This window comes from Plutella xylostella, chromosome 26, assembly GCF_932276165.1.
Source record: "Plutella xylostella chromosome 26, ilPluXylo3.1, whole genome shotgun sequence".
NCBI lineage: Eukaryota > Metazoa > Arthropoda > Insecta > Lepidoptera > Plutellidae > Plutella > Plutella xylostella.
In genome coordinates this window covers 4,962,760-4,989,177 of record NC_064006.1, presented here as the reverse complement: position 1 = coordinate 4,989,177, position 26,418 = coordinate 4,962,760, and the positions used below count along the sequence as shown (strand labels likewise).

General features: G+C 35.9%; 1 protein-coding gene across 2 annotated transcripts; it reads left to right on the top strand.

Moving 5' to 3' along the window:
• The first annotated feature begins 1,499 nt into the window (after window positions 1–1,499).
• On the top strand, window positions 1,500–26,023 carry LOC105382545 (equilibrative nucleoside transporter 1). 2 transcript variants are annotated; one of them, XM_048630534.1, is made up of 11 exons: window positions 1,500–1,657; window positions 2,460–2,628; window positions 11,441–11,551; window positions 13,740–13,980; window positions 14,920–15,065; window positions 20,159–20,391; window positions 20,775–20,970; window positions 21,838–21,950; window positions 22,308–22,370; window positions 22,775–22,908; window positions 23,346–26,023. In XM_048630534.1, the coding sequence occupies exons 2-11, from the start codon at window positions 2,535–2,537 to the stop codon at window positions 23,479–23,481; spliced, it is 1,467 nt and encodes a 488-aa protein (XP_048486491.1). In that variant the 5' UTR covers window positions 1,500–1,657; window positions 2,460–2,534; the 3' UTR covers window positions 23,482–26,023. The 2 variants fall into 2 exon arrangements, with proteins under 2 accessions (XP_048486491.1, XP_048486492.1); XM_048630535.1 differs by lacking the exons at window positions 1,500–1,657; window positions 2,460–2,628 and adding an exon at window positions 9,684–10,013.
• The last annotated feature ends 395 nt before the right edge of the window (window positions 26,024–26,418 follow it).

Sequence of the window (26,418 nt, the reverse complement as noted above, 5' to 3'; positions counted from 1 at the left end):
CAGATTATTGCTGGAACAAGTTGCAGAGGTATTATCATAGATGCACTTTTAATAAATCTTTACATTGTAAAAAATACAATTTGTGCGACATAATATGTATATTTTATACCTAGTTTAAATGTAAACTTTACAAGAGGCAGGCATACATTTCATTGCTTTTAAAAGTACTTTAGCATCATTATAACTAGATGTTTTTAATCAAAAATATTTAGATACCAAATGCATAAAAAGAATAAAGAGCATTCTAATTTGGGCTCTGCAAGGCTCAGATTTCACTGAAAGTGTTTATTTTTACTTTGATTGCTTTTGTTTTAGTTAGGTATTTACATATGTATGTAGACATAAAATTTAATCATAGGATGGGGCTTTACACATGGTAACAATAAACATGGTAGCAAAAATAAACTCTAATGTTTGGATGGCCAACATCAGGGTGCACCAAATATATTCTATGCGGAGCACCACAACTTGTAGGACTAGTAAATACAGGACTCCGATTATAGAAGGTATAGTTAACAGCACTGAGAACATCACAGGTATATCTGAAAAATGATGAAGCCTTTTTTATTGAATGTTTGAAAAAAAAAATTAAAACTGTAAACTTTATGACTAACTGCGTAAATCTCTTTTTCATTATTTAATAATTAAATTTAGAATTTTGTCAGTGCTGAAATTAAAATACATATATTTCTAAAGAATCACCTTTGTTGTAACTAGTTAGGTATAATTATAAATCTATAAAATGATCGCATGTAGTGAACAAGAGAATCACAACATAATTTCTTAGCTTTTCATACCTACTTACTTAAATGCAAAGCTACTGAGACCATTAAAAAAAGTGTACTCACCTCGCTCACTCAGACTGCCTTTGCGTCCCAAGATAAGTCTTATTGCTTCAATAACCATCAGGCCGAGTAAAACGGCGTAATCCTGACCCAACGTCCAAGGAGTTTCTCGCACATTGTATTTTTCAATAATCAAAACCGACTTCAGAATCAATGTACCCAGCTCACATGTTGCGAAGAGACCAAAATAAAACGAGTTTATGTACAAAAGTATCTCGTACGCTAAGCTTGCGTTAACCATTGTAGTCTTTTACCTTCACTTAATTCAGTAAAAACAAAAGTAATGAATATTAAAAATAGATAAAACAAATGAAAATGAAATCCGGAAACACTCTGGAAAAGTGGGCGGTGTAAAAATAATTTCCCAGCAGTTTTTCCAATTTGACACTTGACAGTCATAGAATAACGGATGTCAAGCTCAGAATAATAACAGCTTCCCACATCGCACCGATTATTGTGAAGGTATGGCTAGGCTATCCCATCCATATTCACATAATCTAAGAAGTTAAGCTAAAGAGAAAAACTATAACTTTAGAGTCTTGCCAGTTGCTATTAATACAAAGCCAAACGGTGAGATGAGATGACAAGGGTTTTTGCTGTATCTAGCTCAAAGTCCTTGATCTAGCTACCTAGGTATCTGTATTCTGTGTGTTACAGAAAAAAAAGTGAGTGCAACGAACGACGCGGGTGGGGGCGGTTGCTTTGCACGTGTGTTCTAAATTTTGTTTCTATTAAAATAAAATAAAACAAAAACTAAGAATTAGAATATAAATAGTTACAGTGTAGGTACGCGTCTAACTTGTAAAAATTTGGTAAGTACATTTATTTAATATAAGAATGAATAGGTGTTAATGAAAATGTGGAGTGCGGCCACGCGATACTTAGTGTATTTTTACAGAAATACCAGCTCAATGAATTGTACGCATCTGATTACAGTAAAACTTATAAATACTTCATTTATTACGTAAAAAAATCGTCAGTAGTAAGATGATACGATTTTAGTTGAGATAGATAGGTATCTAGTTTTGTGGTTATCGTATGAACTGCATTCCTGGCAGTGTCAGTGTACTTGCATGTGTTTTTTTTGTACTATCGCCCGCCACAGACGAAACTGGCTCTATCTCTTATTTCCTTACTGTAGGGCTGATATTTCAGTCTACTGTACCATTTCCAAATTCAAATAGTTATGTTAAATTCGTTCATACCCCTGCATTTAGTTCTACTAATATTACTATGCAGTTATAAGAAAAATATAATTATTGGCACACTCTTTACAAGACATGTTCTCATTTATATTGCAAATATTATGATATCATATAAATAACTGAAAAGACTTCCTGTTTTTTATTGGCTTAGTTAGACCGGCAGTAAGGCTTAAGATCTGCAAAGAAATGTAAATATACACCCATTAAAAGGTATCTTTCTGTTTTTAAATTATTATAATCAACATGTCATACTGCAGTCTACTTATCTTGTTTTAACTATGTACCTATGTGCAATAGTGCATTTCTTTTGATAATATATAGATGATAATTATAATATTAGTAGGTCACTCTTTTTGTTTCCGATTTTCTTCTGTCTTAGAGTAAGTAAGCAAAATGTAAAATGTTGCAGACGTAACGCAACTGACAAGGCTCCATCAAGCAGATGCCAGCTGCGAGGTTATGATAGTGACTGTTGCGTGATACCATGGAGATGAGTCACCGAGGGCCAGAAGGCGAGAGCCTGCTACGTACAGACCCCAGAGCTGTAGTCATGCCACAGAACAGCACCCGGCCCACTGGTAAGTGTTTTAACATATTGAATGCTGACTACTCAATATTGCATAGGTACTTGCCAGGGTACCTTTGAAACTCAAACAGTTAAAATAATTTTTTCAGGTGTGGTCAGCTTCAAAGTAGCTTTACACTTTTGTGTTCATTCATTGTCAATGTTTGAAATAATGAATAGGCAGTTTTTTAGTCCATCTGACCAAAAAACTGCCTATTATAAAAGTGTATGCTATGTCTGAACTGACTGTACTTACTAGATTTTGAGGAGACATACAGTCACCTTATCTGTGATCTACTTACAATAATTAATTTAGTTAAAAAAGATTAATATGAGCATCAATATTATAGAACAAACTTGAACTCAATAGGTATTTACCTCTACCAAGGACCTATCAACAGTAATCTAATCACCAAGTATTCTTATTACAACAATCCTCTTATACAAAGTACCTAAGCACTTTGTAAGCATACAGGGTTATTGGTAAGTAGACCGGATCCTTTCAGGAGGTGATAGAGGAAGGCATTTCCAGTCGATTGAACCCAATAATGCATTATCCTAAACTTAACCATTTCTAAGATATTTAATATTTAAGGTTTTTTTAATTTTTTGCCAAAAATTTTATGCTTAAAACCGAAAATAAAAAAAATTAGCCATATTTCAATATTTTTTTTGGTTGTTATGCATAAGTAACACCTTAATAAAGTAATTAAAATAATCAAATGTGCATTATTTGACATAAATTAGACATAATACCCCAAAATAGTTAAACATTTTGAAAAAATATTCAAAACGCTAAAATAAATTAATTAAATTAAAAAAGATTTTCATATAACATTTTTTTGTGCACTTCAGCTTAAAAACATGGTCAACTAATAAGCTTTCAAACAAGATAATTCAATACCAAATCGATTAAGGTATCACCAAGACATGGCCAAAACAACCAGCACAGACGGACAAAATTCAACAGGAAAACTAACAAAATTAGCCCAATTTAACGGTAAAAAGTGTGATTGTTTTCAGTCCTGTTAACTTTAGTATGGAAACTCCTACTGAGTTTTCTCCGCTTTCTCTGGTTGTTTTGGCCATATCTTGGTGATACCTAAATCGATTTGGTATTAAATTATCTTGTTTGAAAGCTTATTAGTTGACCATGTTTTTAAGCTGAAGTGCACAAAAAAATGTTATATGAAAATCTTTTTTAATTTAATTTATTTGTTTTTGCGTTTTGAATATTTTTTCAAAATGTTTAACTATTTTGAGTTATTATGTCTAATTTAAGTCGAATAATGCACATTTGATTATTTTAATTACTTTATTAAGGTGTTACTTATGCAAAACAACCAAAAAAAATATTAAAATGTGGCTAGTTTTTTTTATTTTCGGTTTCAAGCGTAGAATTTTGGCAAAAAATTAAAAAAAAACCTTAAATATTAAATATCTTAGAAATGGTTAAGTTTAGGATAATGCATTATTGGGTTCAATCGACTGGAAATGCCTTCCTCTATCACTTCCTGAAAGGATCCGGTCTACTTACCAATAACCCTGTATAATAAGTACATTATTTTTCTTTATGCATCTACTATAATATTGTATATCCGTGCAAAATGTTGTATCTGCACATATGCAAAAGATAAATTCAATAGGATGGCAAAATGTTCTGTCCACACTTTTACTTAATACATTTTCTAAAATTGTGCAACAATACAGATTAAACTAATTCATAGTATAAATACAGTATAGTAAAATGCATAGTATATTATATCCTAAACAGCAGCTGCATAATAGCTACTCATCAAAGTATGCTAGCACTTAGGCAAAGTAGAGCATGCCCCAGAAATCTGAACAAAACTTTTGTCTTATGGCTGACAGAGTAAACGGCTATTGTTATCAGCTAGGCGCTGTCTAAAATGAAATCTTAAGTCCTTAATTTTACCTAACATAGAGCAAAAATATATTCTTTATTTACATATTGTATTTTGAACAAGGATAGAACTTCTTATCGAAATTATGGAAGGTAGCTACCTACTTCAAATTCTCTACCTAGTTATCTTGATGTCAGTTTTCATCACAGGAATTTGTGTGTTCAGAAGTTAACACCCACACAGTAGTTCTCGTCAACAGTTTTAGTCAAATAATGGGTTTTATTGTCATTCACTATATTTGTGTTTGGTCTTGCCTACGCATTTCGTTACCAGTTTTGCCTTATCAATCTTATCATGAATTCGTCTCGGAGAAGTTGACCTTATTCAACTTAAGTATTATTATATTTTTTTATTACTACATTTACCTTACACATGAATGTTTTTTCCTAGCCTCAGTAAAGTCGTCTGCACGTTAAATGGTACTGAAAATTTATAATGGTAGTCATTCAAGCAGTTATTATTCTATGGTATAGTAAATACCCTTTAGCCCTCTTTAGCTTGTTTTCAATGCACTATAGTGCTGTGCATCGACTACAGTCAAAGAGATGTGTAGAAGACATATTAGTACATATAATATTTATATAGTATCTTCTTGCATATTTAATGACAAAGTTCGTTGTTGCCGCAATATGATCGTACAAGGTTCAAGTTATAAATTGTAGAATGATTAAAGAACATGTTGTTCCTTAGCTGTATAAGTTTAGAGGCCAAAATTAAAGAAGCGTAATATAATTATGACTCAAAACCTGACTATGGAGAGATGGTAATAATGACAATGACATTTAAAACCTACACGTGAGTTCAAGCAAGTGCACTGTTATGAAAAAAACTGTTTTACCTTTTCTAAAAAGTTATGCCTAACATTTAAATTATTTACCAGAACTATAATGTACTACAGTGTATTAATACATTTTTTCTGATGCGGTGTTGACAACAAAGATTCGTTTCTTATAGAAACAAGGCGCTTATCTTGCGTATCGTGACCCACAATGACTCATAGTAGAAGAATCCGTGGCCACTGCTGTCGTTGAGTGGGTTTGTTCGACCCGAGTCAAGACAGATATTTTAGTAAATTTTCACTTACAAAAGATTTGGGGTCTAAACGGTCTCAACTATCAAAAATATGCATGCAAAGGAGGCTTCCAAACGGCTTATTAAATGTGTTTTAGATCTTAGTCGAGTGTAAATCTAAACCACAGAAGTACATAAAATAACTTAACATAAAATAACATTTTATTTTATAGTGTATTTTTAATTTTATAATTTGACCATTTTATTGTATTTTATCTTATTTGTGAATTTAATGTATTTTTAATTTTAACTATGGGTATACACCTGCAATAAAGAATTATTATTATTATTATTATTATAACAACACTACCTTGAACGTGGTTAATTGTTTTATGCTAATTTAGTTATTGTGTCGGATATGTGTCATTTCTGAAGTCCACTTATACTTGTAGGGCTTAAGATCATCTCAAGTTTTTGACTTGGTCCTGTAACTGTAGGATTACGCCCGTAGTATGTAACTATGTATTTGTATTATGTACAGTCAGCAAAAGAATTACATTGGCCACCCCAGCGGTAGGCAGCGCAAACACTTAAATTTTATGATCCACTGACGGGTGATGGGTACGTGAATTAAAAAATAATATGTAAGTATCGATAAAATGTTATTAAATTTGATGAATCTATCTTCCACCCATCAGACTCGGGATAAAACTGTTTTCGCTGTGGTGGCCAATATATATTTGCTGACTGTACCTATACATACCTACGCTACATAATAGACGCACGAAAACATTGTTCATTGGGCCGGTCGGGTGAACTCGGGTGTTCGCAAACTCAATTATCTCCATCTTTAGGTCACACAATGTGTGGCACGAGATGCTACGTTTCACGATCCTTTTGTTTGGGATTTCGACGATAGTTAGTAGCGTGTTTTGGGCAGAGTTGGTGTGTGTATAGATACATAGTTAATTGAGCTTAAGTTTGATATTGTAGTTCTAATAAGATATTAGTAAATCGTAAACCAGAAGGTCCCAGAAGAGCTCGGCTACCTATCGTATCGACGCGGTGTGTTTTGGAATAGAATAGATACCTACATACTAAGGTGGGTAAAAAGCATATTTTGACATTGTGTTGTGGTATGGTTAAATAATATCCAGTTGGTTGTTGTTGACTGATTCTGATGAATTTAGGATGAAGGGTGAAATAGTAAAGTTTTTGTATCTGCAAGACAATAATCATTTTCTCTGAACCTATAATGTTAAAAATATCGACTCATTATCATTAGATAAACAAACACAACGCTATGGCTGAATATTTTTATTTTAATTTAGGTTAATCCAACCTATAAAATGTTTATTTTAAAACCGCCTTCATGTCACATGACTCGGTGGTTTGGTACTCGATGATCCAATAAATAAGTGGGTCAGTTTCCTATAGGTATAATTATAAATGCTTGGGCACAGTGACCAGCGTGTATAACCTCCATGAATTTTAACTGTTTAATAAAAATGTACCTGCATTTTGGCTTAAATTAATCTGGACTTGCAGGGGGACTTCCTCATGTCAAAAGTTAATTTACTAGCGAGAATATGGTCCAATTTGACACTTGACTAAACCTGCCTAAGTTTCAACTAAAGTCTTGCTCAGTGAAAATTGAGCTAATCATAACGCTGTATGTAAGGTAAGGTGGGGTAAACAGTTGCCGGGGAAGACCATTAATGTGTAAAAATTATTTATAAGCAGCTTATGTTATAGGCAGCATTCTCTAGTTTTCCACGCTGGTAAAGTGGTAACCACCACCAGTGGACCGCTTTACCAGTGTGTCTTTCCCCATCGACTGTCTTACCCCACCTTACTATATTGCATACCTACTAATACTTAGATTGTGCTCTTGGCATTCTCTAACTAACTGAGCATAAGGTAATCCCGCCTTTTGGCCTTTGTTAGACATCATCATTAATACCTACCCTGATTACACCTACTGAGTAGAGTAACGTTCGTTAGAAAAGTTTTGTTTATGGCAGCATAGAATATTTTCTAAGAACCAAGGCAGAAAATTAAGAATGCATTTTTCACACCTCTGCTCATGTGCTTATCTCTGTAGCCTATGAGCTGTATGCCTGTATCATATGATTGTCTCCTATGTCCATCGTATCTATTAAGTAATAGCCCGGCCCTTGTATGCAGATTGGATGATCGATGTGTGGCCGCCAGTGACACGCATGTGAAACATGTTTGGTGTGATGCAAATGATACGTTATTGTTTGTGTAGTACCTACCTACGTAGGTATGGGCTAAGAGGACTAAAACTGCTTCTCCAACGAGGTATGGACCGTCACCAGAGATATGTACCGTCAGTGCCGTCACCTGTAAATTTAACATTTGGCTTTTCATTGTAGGTTGTAGGTAATTGTGATCATGGGATGTGGCTTGTGGCCTCACATAAGCCTATATGAAGCATGGCCACAGAAAGTTCAAAGCTAATAATTGGATGACATTAAGTTGACACTGAAAACACAGAGTACATTATATTATTCTACTGAAAATGTCAGTTAAATTCGTTGGAAAAATACTTAACAATCTTTAAAATTATAGGAAATAATTTCACAGTTACACCTAGCTACAACTAACCCTATATTTATTCACCTGGCTAGTTAGATTTTTCTATTTCACTAACCCTGAGTGGTGGTTCCGAAATACGGCTAGGTACAAGTGTGTAATGTAATGTGTGATAGAATGTATTTAAGTACGTTATGTGTTGAGCTGGTGAGTGTGTTTTAATAGTCCTAACGTATCCTAAGCTTAAGCATGCACATTATAGTATTTTAAAAATATGTACTATTTTTTATAATTTGGACTGCCATAATCGGATCTAATTGTATGGACGGATTAGGTTTTGGTACTTGTAATAACCTAATAACCAATTATTACATAAGTCAATGCTAATATCTGTATCATAAAAATACTACTTTACGTGGCAAACTCCGTCTCCAATTGAATGTAGGGCAGTAGAATTTTATAGCGAGTAAATGAATAGTTTATTTTTAATCGTACTACACGTTTAGCACGCAGTGATTGTTTATTACCGGCTGAATGCAAACCCAAAGTTTCCTTGATTATTTCCCCACGGAAAAAAGTAAATTCTGCGTATAGGTAGTGACTAGTTATTATTCAGTGGTATAGGTGTAAACTAGGTGTCCTATACCCATAATGCCCTTTATCCATCTCGATACTAACTTTTCATTAGTATACGTACAAACCATGCCTGGATCGGTCCATACATTGATACACCCACATTTTATTATTATACAATGAATGTCCGAGCTTGTTGTAGGACTGCATTGGCCGGGAATCAAACCTGAGGCCAACAAATCCAACAATCAAAGTTATAACTAGACTGCAACTAGACCAACCGGTCGGTGTCATAATGCCAATAGTTAGGTATACTGTAGGTACTATTAATAGAACTTCTCTAAAGATAACAGATTCCTCCTGCTACTATGTTAAACACACAAAGATTACGCCTTATCTTGTTAATGAGATAATAGGCATGTGTTATGACAACAATTGCCAACCATCAGTTAATTAGTGCTAATGATAACAGCTCCTATTGTTCACTTGCTAATCTGTGCTGTACTAATGTTTGTTTTTCTTGTTTAACATCTATAGGTCTCGTGAGTCACTATTATAATAGGATATTCATCATCATAATACATTCATTTGGTTCTTGATATTATCTAGTCATTAAAAGGACTTTTCTGTGAACATCATCAGCCCGTAATCGTTCACCGCTGGACTGGACATAAGCCTCTCCCAAGGAGTGTCACGAATCTGTCCTCGGCCGTATTAGCGCGAACTGGCATAGTCTGGAAAAGAAACTTATTTCAAAAGAAGTTTTAATGTATTCATGTGTCCTGAATTATTATCTGTATAAAATGTACCTATACTTATCAGTATCACCTAGAAATATAATCATCTCTCTAGCAACGAGTATGTTGTCATGTTGATATTTTTAGTATGCCTGTGCTTATCTGTACCTTACACCTTGATTTTTCACGAACAGAATCGTAAAAGATATCTTATTCAGAATGGTCGTGGTTAAGAATCCTGTAACGGAGCAATTAATTACAATCCTATCCAATAAAATTTGTATTGTAAATGTAGAAATACCACTAGATACTTACTTATACATATTATTATCAGCCAATCATAAGCCGACTTTAAGATGCTAACAAGCTAAGTCTAACAACAAATGTGTGCTAATAAAATGTACGAGAAGATTACGTATCCATAGACAATATTAGTCGTATCGAGTTGCTAACGAAGCCAATGTCAGGCCATTGCGGCTTCAACTTTGTGCAGGTTCATAGCTCTGTGTTCGCTAATTTAATATTTAATAGTTGTGTTTAATAATAAATCGAAATGAAGAGATATGGAACTTTCTATGGGGAGCCTGAACCAGGTATGTTTATTGAAAAGTAGAGATAAGTCCATATTTTAGGTTTTAAGATCCAATTAGCGCATTTTTGTTGTTGTTTGTGTATATATGTAGAACTTAATGTTTTACATATTCATATTTCGTTTGAGGATACGTACACTGAGAACGCTAGGCATTCATTATAATATTAACAGTGACATAAAAGGCTATTTTTAACCCTATTTTGCTATAATTTGTGTACAAATAACCTAACGCAGCGAGCTTACATTCCGAAATCCGAAATCTTTCGAGAGGCTCTTGCTCTTGCCTCTTACGTAACACATCATGTTGAAAAACTCGTTAGGCGAACGCAAAGCCATTAGCCCACGCATCGGTTTTGGAACTTGGAATAAGACCATAGACTACACTTTGTTATACCAGTATTTATTTACTATCAGAAGAGCTATTTTAAGATGACTTTGTTAGTCCATAATTTCAGAGAAATAATCACTGTTGAAATTCGATTTATTCTATAAGACTTTATTTCTATAACTTTTGTTTAGAGATTATGTGATGTGACCCCTTTTATAAATAATCAAGTTGTTACCATTTATCATTTCACTATCCAATGTAAAGATCACATTTACGATACATAAGACTCCAAAGATGTGTCTCACTTCACAAACAATTTGAAGGGTGCAGTCCTAATTTCCATAGGGCTTCAATGAATCGAATTGGTCCAATTTAGCTGTCGCTGGATTCCTTTTATTATTACAAGAAGATTCTATGGGCGTTCTTTCGTTGATAATGGTTTTAGGTGATGTTTTTTTTTATAAAAAACCTTAACGTAAATTCTATTCTAGTGCCGCCATTAAATACAGGGCCCTGTTTTAAAATGAACTGTTTTGTGTTGAACTTACTTTACAATTTTCTTCAATCCAATTCTAATCAAAACTATAACATACATAAAACTACATAGGTGTAAACGAATTCACCAATTTATTTTGATAAACATTTTTAATCGCTCTATAAAAACCACTTCTAATAGTCTCGGAGAAAAACCGATAATTCCTTTCTTTCAGTCGTTGTTCCAAGCTCTCGCGATCTAAAAGTGTTGTTGAGTTAGCTCGAGCCACATTATTTTTTAATTCCTCTCAGTGCTGAAAGGGTTGTGATTTAATTCCCCAGGCAAGAGTACTTGTCCCTTATCAAATTGTTATGCGAGTGCTCGCAAATTATGCTGTATTGAGTGTTTGTATTAAACTTTAAAACCATTAAATGATTTATGTTTTTAGGGGGTAATATTCTGAGGCATCGTTAAATGTACTTATATAAATATTACAGAAGGCATCATTAACTTAGTTTTTTCCGTTTAGGAGTAATTTGATGATTTTCTCAATGGAACTTTTTCATTGCCCGTGAGTGTAGTTACTACGTGTCATACGCTAGCTAACCACACCTCCTTGTCACAGGCTGGGACGGCACCGACACGGAGAAGGCGCCGTTCCTGCGCAACGAGCCCGTGAAGCTGACGCCGGCGTGGGAGGGCAGCAACCTGCCCAATGACACGCTCAACCTTAAAGGTAATTGTTTGACTGAGTTTACATAAGCTGGCCTGTTCTTCTGGCCCTTAGCTGTTTTCCTACAGCTTCATTAATCGGTATACACACAAAGTTTAAGGCGTACCGGGCACTAGCCTGGATGCAGCAGCTCGTAAAACATGGGAACTCCTGGCTGCCTAGTGCGCGGGCTGCTATACAAAGTCTTATACTTTACTGGCTGCCACCAGCCTAACTGCGCCAGTCAGGTTAATAGTCCTTAATATCAGTACAAATTTTCTAAAAATAAATTGGCTTTTCACAGTGGCCAGTTATAACGAACAATACAGCTTATCTTTATTACGAGTATAAAAAGAAAGATAAGCATAATCTTACTGTTAACTGATTGAATTTTCTCTCTTGTGAATAGTTAGAAAAACCAATAAATTTCCTACGTTCAAGTTACCTACTGCAATCAAATTACATTGGAAGCAGAAAGTATGTGACAGGGTTAAAAGGCAATTAGGTTGGTTCTGCCTTGTACCGGCAACGTTATTAATTACTCAATTGACGAAGTCAACTTTTAATTAGTTCATTCGATTAAAGGTTCAATCGACACAGTCAAGAGCTTCATTGTATTTCCTATATCAATGACATCAGATAAATAAAATATTACTTATAATATACCTACTGGAAATCCGAACAAAATGTAGGTCTTACCAGCATCACGACTGCTATTATAAATGTAAATTTACTCATTCATACATTACACACATGCTCCCAATAAAAAAAGCAATTCAAGCAATAAAGTACCCTTCCTAAGGTCACTGTCAGAATGTGCCTTCATTCATTGTTTGATCAATAAAGCTTCGATGTTCCTATACGATGTTGCTATAGCATAAATTAGGTACTGAAATGTTTAGATGTTCTCTGTCTTTCCGGGTAATAAATACATAAATAAAAGATGGATCAAAGTTGGTTAGAAATAATAATGTATGTGATAAATTATACCTACTATAGTTCAAAATGACTAACTTGAGTGAAAGTCAACTATGTGTATAAGATGGTGTCCCCATTTGCCGGAACTATTGATAATACAAATTACTCCTTAACTGTGTCGTAATAATTTGGATAAGTAGCCAGCGTGTGACAGCTGAGGACCGAATCTTAAGGTAGGTAGGTTGGTAGGAACATTGAAAGAAATTGTGACCAGGAAGAATAGATTCTTGCATTATGTTTTTAATTCATCCCATTACCCAACGCAGTGGCTTAATTTTTATAATTCTGACCACATTTACAAAATGGGTATATGAATGCTCCACTAAAACACACGCAAGTTTTTTTTTCCATAAGCTTGTGTGCACCTAAGTTTAGCTACATGTACGTACATTTTAGTGATTAATTTATTATTGTAATTTTAAACGTATGATTTAGCAAATTTTTATATTTTCAATGTATAAAGGTATTACCAATTTTGAGACTATTAATGGTAATAAGTCATTATGCTAAATGAAGCCAATATCTAAATAATATTATAATAGACCATTACCAGTAAATTTTGGCATGTGCCTTTATCACATTCGTAACTGTATGCATGTAATGTTGTGCATTCGCTAAGGAATAATAGAATCGTTCAATTTAGAAAACTTATTATCACAGCTGCCTCTCTTCTGTAATAGCTATCGAACCACCTAATGTTACTTTAGTGACATTCCAGTTCAAGTAAATAACTATTTACAAAACACTTTAGTCCACAACAAAATATCACTGTGAACACTGGTGCGGTGTAACTTCATCCTAGCTTTGAGTTAGTGCACTGTTGTACATCCTTTGTACTATCACCATAACCAACCCCAAAGCTGTGCTCAAATCTCACATCTTTTAAAATTAGAGGAAAAAATGCATTTTTCAAAATTGTAAAATAATAGTTGACTACATGGAAGTAGACAAAAAGACGGAAGGAATCTCGCAAACTAAAGATTCCTTCCGTCTTTTTTTTTATTTCCATGGTTGACTATGACGATCTGAGTCACTCCCTTTCAGCGTATTATATTCACATTATATTATATCCCATTTGTACTCGTAACACCCCTGTAAACGTCTTTAAGTGATAGCCTGATGAAGCACTGTCTGTGGTCTCTTCTTTGTTTATAAGTTTATGTGTTTTTTTAATTATTACACTTATCACTATTAAGAACTTACGTATTAAATATATTATACTTTTCAATTCCAGGAATAGCCATGGACCTGGTCCCTCCGAAAGACAAGTGGAACCTCATCTATTTCACACTGATGCTGCACGGGCTCGGCACCCTGACCGCCTGGAACATGTTCATCACCGCCAAGTCCTACTTCGAGGACTACAAGCTGGTGAAGGGGTCTGAGCTGTCCAACAACTACTTGGTGTATGTGGGCTCCGCGGCGCAGATACCGAACTTTCTGTTCAGTTGGTTCAATGTGTTCGTTGAGATTGGGTGAGTGGAATTGACTATTTGTAAAGTATGTTTTTCGTAAAGGATTTGTTTGTTGTGCAGTTTGAAATTGATATGATCACGATTACTAGTAAAGTAGTCTAAAATCTACAGTAAAACTGTATACCTAAGTGCCAATTTCGCCATAGTGGGTTAGCGCATAACCAATAATTATTGCTTGACTTTTGTCAAGGATTTATATGGAGATGACGTATAATTGATCAACCTTTCCCTGGTTACGATCTAACCGACTATGGAGAAATTAGTTATTCCAGTAATCATAATTATGTATCATTATGCTATAAGTATAGACATTGATACCTTTCGATTAAGCTTTTAATTTATCCCACTACCCAACGCAGTGGCGTCACAAGTACATTTGTGATGATCACAATATTCTAACAGTGGGTACATTGAAGCTCTACTAAAACACATGCATTGTTTAGTCCATAAACTTGTGTGCACCTAAGTTAAGCTACAAACTTTTTTTATAAATATTAAAAGTGAATGTTATTTTATATGTTAATAAAATCAGTATTAGCTATTGTTAGCAGGTACTTGATATTTACTGTACCTATTTTAATTTAGAAAGTTGTAATTTTTCACACTAGAAATAACTTTTTGTCAACACATAACACACTTGAATATAGTCGCATTTAATCTATTACCTAATGTAAACTTTCCGTGTAACATTGTGTTTAGTAATTGCCAGTTTCAATATCTCTATCTACCGATGACTGGTAGTTACTTTCATAAGATTTTGACAGGTTGTTAAAATGATTAGGGAATGCAAATAAATTGTAACTTTATGTGTCAAAATAGTATGAAAGTAACTACCAGTCACCGGTAGATAGAGTTATTGAAACTGGCAGTAAATAAACAATAATTTATATACCTAACCCTCCACCACACACAATCTCAAAAACCTCTTCTCCATTCCAGCGGCGACCTCACGAACCGCATCGTGTGGTCCCTCAGCATGGAGGTGCTGATCTTCGTGGTGACCATCGTGCTGGCCATGGTGGACTCGCGCGCCTGGACGCCCGCCTTCTTCTGGCTCACCATGGCGTCGGTGCTGCTCATGAACAGTGAGTACACACTTCTTCTTCTTCTTCTTTCGTGTCAGTGAACATGAGGATTAAATTTGTGCAGACCAAAAAGAAGCAATTTTGAGTACACACTGCAATGTAGAGAGTGTACAGTGGCCGCTTTACGGATTTGTTATCATCGTCGATAAACTCGGTTAAAACACGTTCCACCAATGACAGCGTCTTATTTATAGCGAATGATATATAGTGACGTTTATCTACGTCGATAACGAACCAGTGTAGCGGCAGCTGTGTGCTAATCACAAATATTGTCGATTTTAGTCGATAGTAATACAATTTGCCATTGAATTACCTATCCACTAGATTCGACAATGTTCTTCACTGGCGCAGAGGATATTGCAAAGATCGTATAGTGAGTAAAATAGGGTTGATTCCGGGGGTATTTTTTGGAAATTCGCGAAATATATGTTTAACGGTCCTATACCTAGATTATTATTGATGAGTAGTTAATTTCAAAAGTAGCAAAAGTTGTTCAGAATGACGACCTGTATAATCTATTTACTAATGTATTTCTCACATGAACATTTATCTGACCATTGAAAAATCAACCGTAAACCATTTTATTGATTTTTCCATTTGTTGTGTTGTTTAACAAAATGGCCACTAGATGGCGTTAAAATATGTTTATTGAAAAAGATTGAATATCGAACAGAGCTAAAAGAAACTTTTTTTGCATCTAGCCTTTTCTTAAATGAAAAAAATAAATAAATTACGCTTTCAATTTATTGTATTTTATACGGAGGTATAGATTTGTGATTTGGTATAACTCTTCTGATACGTCGGCAGCGTGTTGGTTCAGGCTTCGACTCGTATCACCAAGGTCCAAGGTTCAAATCTTGGTCGTACATTGACTTGGCTTTTTCTGATCGAAAATGATCCCAATAAGCTTTTAATTTATCCCACTACCCAACGCAGTGGCGTCACAAGTACATTTGTGATGATCACAATATTCTAACAGTGGGTACATTGAAGCTCTACTAAAACACATGCATTGTTTAGTCCATAAACTTGTGTGCACCTAAGTTTAGCTACAAACTTTTTTATAAATACTTACATTAGAATAGTGGGTTTTTCATAATAATATGTGATATTCTTAGAACTTTATTTTATAGTATTTACCTAAGTTGATATTTTTCATATCAACGAATAAATTTTTTTCAACATTTCATCACTTGTGTATTGCCTGGCAAATTTATTTATTTTATTTTATTTATTTATTTATTAACAAACACATATTGGTACATATAATTAACAGTATACAACACCACATAAGCCTTCAAAGGTTTGTGTGTGATGCGATTTTATCTACCATACAAGTTATTTTTAAGTAATAATTAACATAGTCATACAATATAAGTAGGTATAAGCCATATAAGCAAAAATATTCTAGCACCTTAACATACGATCACAAAAAAATACAGCGAGCGAGACCGTGCCGGCCGGCAGATAACACTATTCATTTCTTCATAGCTCTTGATAGAATAGTAATAAGAGTGGTTTTTAATTACACTTGCAGGACGGGCGATCACACTAAAGAAACTACCGACATTGTAAAATTTATCACATTGACGACATATACAGGGTGCTAATTATTTTCTAATGATTGTAGGAAAAACTCTTTTAACTTTATTTTTATATTTAAGGGAGTAATTTTTTTCCGGATTTCGTTTGGAATACTATTTATTATGATAGGTACTTGCTGCGCAGTTATGCGTTTTCCATAGTAATTGTTGTGTTTGGGTATTTTGAGAAAGTTATTGGCAATTTTTCGAGTAAAGATTTTGTGGGATATCGGCTTTTGGATTTCCTGGTTAAAAAATTGTTCTTTGAGAAGCACGTATTTAAATTTTAAGTCCACGGGCAGAACACCACAGTGCTTGAATAGGCCGTTGCAGTTTTCTCTGAACTTATTTTTAATTTTAGGGCCAACTATGTTTTTGATGATTCTAGTCTGCAGGTTTAATAGGGGCTCGAGGTATGACTTGAACGTGCGTCCGTAGCTACTAAGTCTTTGCGGCGCAGGGACGAAGCCATGCATGGGATGTCGTGTGTCGTCCATTTTGGCCCTTTCTGCGGAACTTGCCACAGTCCTGCGGACGTCCGGAGGCGCTATGCCAGCCAGTGGATAAAGCATCTGTACCGGAGTCGGTTTTAAACAACCAGTTACCTGAACTGCTTGTGTGAAGCGCCACAAACTATGGTGCACCTCACTTCATGTCCCGCGTGTCCCTACACCTGTACGCGGGAAGAGCTCATGACCGCTACTAGCGGTGCAGTATCAGTGGCCCAGTTCTGGGCATGTATTATTTAGCGACTTTGTTAGTTTGTCGTCGACACGATAAGAAGAAGAAGCTACTAAGTCCATAATCTACCACTGGTTCAACTAATGCCTTGTACAACGTCATCAATGTATGGAAGGTTAACCTATTGCGGATGATGTATATTTTGGCTAGTATTGCCCGTAGTCTGTTATTGACTCCATCAATGTGGGGACCCCAGCTGAAGTGCTCATCAATCACGAGGCCGAGGTATCTCTGGCTCTTGACTAGCTCTATTGACTCACACTTGCAGCTTTGAGTCCTCAAATGTAGGCAGCTGTGACTATGTGCTTTCAGTTCGATGAGTTGGTCGTTTTTAATGTGAGGTGAGTGTATGTGAACCATTTTAGTCTTTTGTGCGTTGAGGACAAGTCCAGAATCGTGAGACCACATACACAGCCTGTCAAAGTCTTTTTGTAATTTTGATATTGCATCCTTGACATTACGATCAGCTGATATGATACATGTGTCATCGGCAAATTGATATACCTGGCAGTGCTTCAGGACATTAACTAGGTCGTTGACATACACGAGGAAGTGAAGGGGTCCGATTACCGAACCCTGTGCTGTACCATGGGTCGCCATGCTTCGTTTACTTAGTGAGTTGCAAATTTTTACATAGCTACACCTATTCGCGACATAACTATCGCACCACTTAAGCAGTGGGCCCCTGATGCCACTAGCGTGGAGCTTTTGTGATAGTTTTTTATGATCTAGGACATCAAACGCCTTTGAATAATCTATGAACAGCGCAAAAACGTGTTTTTATCGTTAAGGTGGGCATTAACGCTATCTGTGAAGTCCGACAGTAGCTGGGTGCAACTTTTGTTAGGTTGGAAGCCGTATTGTAGTTTAGTCAGTACGTCATGCTTACCATAAAACTCTTGCATTTGTTTACAGACTGCCTTTTCCACAATTTTATCTATGCAAGATAAAATGGTAATGGGCCTGTATTTACCTACATCGTCTCGTTTACCTCCTTTATGGATAGGTCGTACGCAACCTTCTTTTAGTTCATCAGGATAATGTCCCTGTCGTATGCTTGTGTTTATTAGTTTGGCTATGGCGATAGATATATTTTGTGCTAAATTTATTACGTCAATGGTTTTAATACCATCAATGCCTGCTGCCTTCTTAGGTTTTAGTGTTTTTATTATTTTATGAACATCCCCTGCAGTAACCTTTTTGAATCGTATGCTGGCGTTAGTGGGCTTTAGATATGATGTTTCATCTAGTATGGGGGATTTGCACTTTGGTATAGTCGTTTGCACGTTAGTATTGAATTCCGTTGAGAACTTATTGGCAATTTCTTCGTCGGTTAGTAGGTAGGAGAAGCTATTTTTTATGGCTTCGTCTAGAGTAAGTTTAATTCTGCCAGTAATCCTATTAAGAAGCTCCCATATTCGACGTGAGTTGCCATGATTAATTTTAAATTCGTTTTTAAAGTAATTATTCTTACATTGATGTAACATCTTATTTGCGCGGTTTCTAATTTTATTGTATTGTAATCTAAGTAGTTTATTGTTACTGTCTTTGCGTAGTTTTTGGTATAACTTATTTTTATGCTCACATAATTTATTGATACTTCTATTTATCCAAGGTTCACCACTCCTATTAGTTTTTTGTGAATTGAACTTATGCGTCGAAGAGGCGTTTTTATATGCATTACTAAAATTGTCTCTAATGAAGTTGTAAATTGTGTTAGGGCAATAATAATCTTTAATTTTATTCCAATCGCAAGTACTAAGATATTCCGACACTTTTTTCTGATCTATTTTTGTAATGGTCAAAGGAGCAGCCTGTACATGAACCTTATTAACGCATACAATCGCAGTCATTCTGTGGTCGGCCAGTACGGTGTCGATAGCTCCGGTGTACGGTTCAAGCGAGTGGAAGCGTCCGAATATGTGGTCCAAGCACGATTTACTTATTATTCCATTTCTTTCCTCAATTCTGGTGTAGTCAGAGATTCCGCTCGCTAGGCCGTGCCCGTGAAGGGTCGATAAGTAACAGTCTGTAACAGAGTTAGATATTTTTAAATCCAAGTTCATGTCGCCGATTAGTATGAGGTTTATACATTGGCTAAGTTTGTTTACAAGCTTATTCAGTTCGTCGATAAAACAGGACTTATTCTTTATAGGAGGTTTGTACAGTGCACACAGTGTTATGGGAATATTGTCCGGTGATACAATAGTGCCGATGAGGTTTTCAAATGAGTATGTTTTAATTATTCGTTGCGTGAATTTAAGTGGATTGAGCGTATATATAATGATGCCTCCGCCTTTTAGTTTTTTTCGTAACTCCGTGTGCATTGTGTAGCCTCTCAATTTAAATAATTCTGAAATACTGTCAGTTATGTTAGCCTCGGTTATAATAATAATATGAATTTTATTAAGGCTAGATGATACTAAACTTTCTAATTTAGGGAAATTTTTAATCATTGATCGGATATTAATATGGATACAGGTAAGGCTTAGGTTTAGATTACAATTCGTTGTATGAGTTTAGAAAACGGAAAATAAAACTCATTAATTACTTTACCCAGGCTTCAATTGATTTATATCTTTTTCTGGAGTAAAAACCTATTACATAAAAATACCTATAAATTATCAATCGGTATACCTTTAACCATCCGCCAGTTTATCATTGAGTTCCTAAACCTTCTTTACTAGGCACTACCGCCTAACTTGTTGAATTTCCACTCCAACACATTTCACATCCCACCTAACCTTCACCACCCTTTCTCCTCCGCAGCATTCAACGCGATCTTCCAGAACTCAGTCTACGGGGTCGCCGCGCGCCTGCCGCCCCAGTACACGGGCGCCGTGGTGCTCGGCTCCAACATCTGTGGGACCCTGGTGACCCTGCTGTCGTGGGCCACTGACGAGTTCAGTGAGAGTGCCAGGACTGCCGCTATATATTACTTTATTGGTGGCATGTTCGTGCTGCTGATCTGTTTTGATACTTACTTCGCGTTGCCGTTGAATGTGAGTTTTTTGTTGATTTTTCAATTTTATTGTAGGTATAGCTTATAGGTAAATGTCATACAAATGGCGACAAACAGTATCAAATTACATGTCGTTATGTATAAAAAAAATCTGGATTTTGGAATGGAACATAAATACTTCTCTAATCTAACGCGAAGCCCAGAAGCCTCTGTAATCTGTGTGACAGTTGGTTCTATGAAAGTAATAAATAGTTTTCACAATAAATACTTTCAGATTACAACATTTTCATATTATCCCAACATACGCTACATAGCACATCTCGGTGAAAAGGCACCCTATTATACTTCTTACCCTACCTACCTTTACTCTCATTCACCCCACATTCAACCCTAACCCTCAACTAATCTAACCCATTGCCACAGAGGTTCTACCGCTACCACGACACACTGCAACAGCGCACCCTCCGAGTCAACCCCGCCCTAGCCGCTACGACCCAGGGCTCCGCAGTGAAGACGCGACCGCCCTACGGAACCATCATCAAGCAGGCGTGGGTGCAGCTCTACAATATATTTATTATATTCTTCGTGACGTTAGCTGTGTTTCCTGCTGTGCAGTCTAGTGAGTATTTTGTTTATTATTGTCTTATTTATTTTTGTTCATAAGTTTCTAAGTATAACTCAGATTTTAATAAAGCTGAATCGCATTTACAACTTTATTATAAAAGATGGCAGATAAGTAGGTATTTTTGCATTTAATTTTATATCAAATTTATATCTTTTGCGTGTATAAAAATTGCAGTGTTGTAAAGTTGTATTCGGGTTTGTTAGGCATTTCATCGTCCGTGAAGCGTCCGTAGTCGAGCGGGCCTCAGTGATCGTAACTGATCGCTGAGGTTAAGCAACAACTGACACGGTCAGCCATTGGATGGGTGACCAATTTCAAGTGGTGCTTTTCTGGACGCTTCCGTGCTTCGGACGGCACGTTAAGCCGTGGGTCCCGGTTGCTGCTTCGGCAGCAGTCGTTAAGCCTAGTCAGAGGCCTTCGGGTGGCTTGAAAACATCTGACAGTTGGGTTGCCCACTTACCCGACAACTCTCTCAGCACAAGCTTGCTTGTGTTGGGTTCCACCAACCCGCACTTGGCCAGCGTGGTGGACTAGGCCTAAACCCTTCCTTCACTGGAAGGAGACCCGTGCCCCAGCAGTGGGGACGTAATGGGTCGTGATGAGGCATTTCATACCAATCTATTTATATCCAAACCGCCTAATGCTCTCGGATCTAGAAATTATAAAAGCTTTGTAAACCTGATATCGTGAGGCCACCTTATAAGGGCCAGCTGAAAACTAGCGCTGTGGCCTTATAGTCCGTATAGTAATAGTATGTGTTATTGTTTGTTTTGTATTGTACTGTTTTCTGTATTTTTTGTTTTCTATTGTCAGTGTGTCAAATAAACGTTTATCTATCCTTATATCATATCTCCCCCACAGACATAGTGTCGACGCAAGGCCTGCTCGGCGCCAACTTCGTGCGAATCACGTGCTTCCTCACGTTCAACGTGATGGCCATGCTGGGCTGCGTCAGCGCCAGCCTGCTGCCCTGGGTAAACAACCATGACATTTTTAAAAATATTTAATTTTAATAATAATATGTGGAACAGAGCGGCACAGGACAAAACACGAGGCATTCCAGGAGGCAGGCCTCCTGTTTTGTCCTGTGCCGCCCAACAGTGAGAGATATAAGGCTGATGATGATGATGAATAATATGTGATGGCTGATATACCACAAACGGACATGCGCCATTTCTAAACAGATACAAAGATAGGTACATTAATTTTTCATATAAATGTTACCATCGAAAACCCTAGTACAAATAATCTGTCTGTAAGCAAATATCGAATCGACCCCGGGACCTGTGTAATCAGGGTCACTACTAACTAACTTATTCTCTGTTTTCCAGCCGCGGCCGCGCTGGCTCTCCGTGCTGACGACGCTACGCATCCTCTTCATCCCGTTCTTTCTGGTAAGATAATAAGAATAAGAAAAGCCAAATAAGAATAAGAATACCTAAATATATTAAAATGTCGAAAATCGTACAGCTTACAAATATGTTTCAAATAATTTCAAATTTTACTTTACTTTATTTATATTTAAAAAAAAAATTGTAATGCGATAAGGGTAATAAGCTGTGCAACTAAGCCTGTAAACCCCTGCACTATTATGTTATGCGGATACCAACGAAGTATTTACTAGAAAAACATATTAGTTTTGCAATGAAACAATTTATTTTAGCTGTTGTTTATTTGTTCAATAATATTTTGATTAAAAAGACACAAAACGATATTAGCTCTTATGTCAAATATGTCAATATGTTAAAAATTTCTATACTGTAATAGATTTTCATAATCGTCTATTCTACTCTACTAGGTGTGCAACTACTCGGTCCCGGGGCGCACGCTGCCGGTGCTAGTGACGAGCGACTGGGCGTACTGGGCGGGCGCCGCGCTGCTGGCCTGGAGCTCCGGCCACTGCAGCTCGCTCGCCATGATGTATGTCAGCGGGTGAGTACCGACTGGTGAAGCGTGGGACGCCGCTGGACCGACGACCTCTTGGGTCGTTGAAGATAAACTATATTTGTCCCTCAGAGGTATACCAAGAAAAGGTTGAATTGAAACTATGTTGAACGGATATAGATTTGTGACGCATTTGACAGCGCTAAGGGCGACTTGCACAAGGATCTTAAATCTAGATTTAGTGTTAAATCTCGATTGATGACATAAATTTATATGAACTGACGTTTCTTAAGTCGAGATTAGACATATATAGATTTTAGATTTTTGTGCAAGTCGCCGTAACAAACACTGAGGTTTTGTGGTATAGCCCTACATGTCTTATAATTAAACTTTTGTATCTTATACTCAGTTTGTTTATAGTTATAATCTCATTTATTTTATAATCAATACATTTATGAATAACAACAACGATTTCCCCATTCCAGCACGGTGGCACCAGAAAACGCGGCTAAAGCCGGCATGATGGGCGGCGCAATGCTGGTCACAGGCATCATGTGCGGCATCTTCTTCTCTAGACTCGGCTCAGTGATCGCGACGTTGCCGCTCTGGGCGGGCTTGTAGCGAGCAGCTCGGGCCGCGGGCACACTGTGGAGCGTACTCGCGAGGACTGTGACGAGTTAAACGTGTTACAGGTATTGAGTGGGAAGGTTTAGCGAGGGTTTTGATGGTTGAATGAGTGTCAGGATCTTAGATAAGTAAACCACTGTCCGGTCAGGGTGGTGTGTAGGAAGGGATGGCATAGACTTAGGCAGACTCAGTACTGGCACAAATTGTTAGCAAAACCGACAGATTTAAATAAAGTTGGAAGTTAGATGTAATAAAATGACAAAGACACGGATTGTCTTTGGACGTTATCTAGCTACACAGAGGAACCTGGTCTCTTTGGCGGTCTTTGCATAGATGCTAATATATCTGGTTCTATGACTGTATTTGTAGTGTCTTAAACATGAGGCGAGTATATGCTAGTATCTCACATAAAATTATGTCTCTCTTGTTTATGCGAATTTTGCCGCGCTTATGCCATCCCAGCATGATATTAGAGTTGGAGCCTTATTGTGAAATTCAGATTTCGGCTAATAGAAAAAAATTGTATGGGATATTTATCAAGTAAATATTATTATTGAGTGTGTTCAGTGATATGTAATACTGAGGAATGACTATTCAGAATCCGAGCTGACCTATCCTCTCAACTTTTTAAAGTGAAAAGACACTTGACAAAGGTCCATAGAATCAGTGAACGTAACTACAAATTATATTGGAACTGACTCAAGTAAATATATGTATTACGATTTATATAATTTTCAAGACGAAGCGACGGATTGTTAAAATTGTACTGTTATTATTGAATTACATTACGAAATAGCTTTTATAGTCTACTCCATACTTGCTGATTTGTTTTAGCGCTGATTTTTCAATAGTCAGATAAAGGTTATCTGACGAATAAAATTCTTGCTGTCACAGTCTAATACGAACATTGAGACGCGACAGCATCAGAATTATTCCTCAGATAACTGTTATCTGGCTATTGAAAAATCAGCCCTTAGTTTTACATATTTGACATATTTGAAAATCGTGATCAAATAGCATGACGTGACGTTAATAGAATGAATTATTGTGGGGTATCATTGCCTACCCAATAGATTGACAGTTATAAAAAGTGCTTACCAGCGTCGAATTCGAAAAGCATTATTTGTTGATGTTGAAATGCTGGGAATCAGTCTAAATACGTATAATAATGTTAAAGTTTAAAGTGCTATCATGTTTATTGACTTAGCTAGTATGTACGTACAGTTGGAATTTCAATAAGTTTGTGTATTGTGAGATAATTAATGGTGATATGAGCTGCATTTTGACATATTGTGAGCAGTGTAGGGAGCACGAATAATTTTACAATTATTATCGATTAGCAGTATGCTACGTTCGATTGAATGAAAATCGATTGTAGCTTTTCTAGCGTTTAGTAGCGAGACAAAAGAACACATGCATTTGACGTTTATTTGATGGATTCAAATCGAACTTTCGAATCGCGTGTGAAATTGTTCGTGTTCCCTGCACGGATTTTAGTGGCCTTGCGTTACGATTGTAGGTAAATTTTAGTTCATAATCAAACAACTACAAATACTACAATGTTTACTATATTGTATGCTACCGTTTCTACGAAAAAGTTATTTTTCTTAGCCAAGTCTCGAAACCTAACACAGAACATTTATTAGAATTATGTTTCAAGTTAGTATACTTTCATTTTATTATAAGAACTATAAGCTATGTATACTCTCTATACTAATCCAAAGTGCTACTTTATTGTTAAGTTACATAATTTTGCTACGGAATGTATGATAAACACATTTGTTATTAAGAGCCGTTCACACTATTCCAGTAGATATTGAATATGAATCAATTTTGTTTGTCCTGAGAGGAACAAAGGCTTATGAAGAAATTGTGTGAATGGTGCATTCGGTAGTGTTATTTCGGTTATAAATAGGTGAACGCAATGAGAGATATGAGAAATATTTAATGGTAATTATCGGAGGCATATGCTAGCCTTGTAAGAATTAATATTATACAAATGGATACGCACACAGATTCATTTAATGATATCAAAATAATCGTAGGTGAATTATTGGAATTGATACTCTGAAATAATTTATATTTGCTTTTATCTCTCACTTCTCATTTATAAACAAATAGTGTAAGTGAGATGAGAGGCAAATATCGGACATTTTGGATTCTCTGTTCCATTCATCCACCCTGTAAATAATTATAATACTTACCTATGCTAGTTTGAAATCATTTTGATATTTTCTTCTTTTCGTTTCTTGATGTTAACACTAACTTTTTTTTGTTTGACAGACTGAAAGTACTAACTATATTGTAAAAGCCTAGATTAAATAATGATAGATTAGTGATATCATTGTAGTCTTCATAGACGGGTGTAGAAATGAGTTCTCATTATAAGTTGTTTATTTTGTGTGTGTCCCAGAATTTAAACCAAATAATTATGATTTTCTGACATTACTGAACAATTTAACTTACCTTTGGTATACATTTCTCCGAATTATCGTAAGGTTTTTATTTATTTTAATAGTAAAATGTTTTTTTAATTTAATTTTTGTTTGTTTTTCTTTATTACCCACAGCTTTTGAGGCGTATTTAAACACATTACCCTGGTGCCTTACTCATCTTCCATTGCATTTCTTAGATAAAGCAGTTAGTATATAATAATTCGTTTAGTCTTTTTGTTTTTTCCGCATAGTCATAATGCGCAATTTCTATACAATTGCTAGTATCAGGCACTTTTTGTTCAATAACTAGAGAAAATGCCGTATAAACGTCTATTACCCAAGTTGCTTGAGAATAGAAACTAAGATTCTGAAAGTTTCCATTTAAAATTGGTTGATAGGTAGTTCAAGTAATCGTTCTTGGCATCCTGATAACACTGAACTTCAAAACGACAATAAATACAGTTTTTGTCCTGAATAGAAATATAAAATATACACC

Coding starts and splice junctions, on each gene's coding strand:
- LOC105382545 (XM_048630534.1), top strand. CDS start 2,535: ATGGAGATGAGTCACCGAGGGCCAGAAGGCGAGAGCCTGCTACGTACA. Junction 2,629..11,440: donor GAACAGCACCCGGCCCACTG/GTAAGTGTTTTA, acceptor TCCTTGTCACAG/GCTGGGACGGCACCGACACG. Junction 22,909..23,345: donor GCCATGATGTATGTCAGCGG/GTGAGTACCGAC, acceptor TCCCCATTCCAG/CACGGTGGCACCAGAAAACG.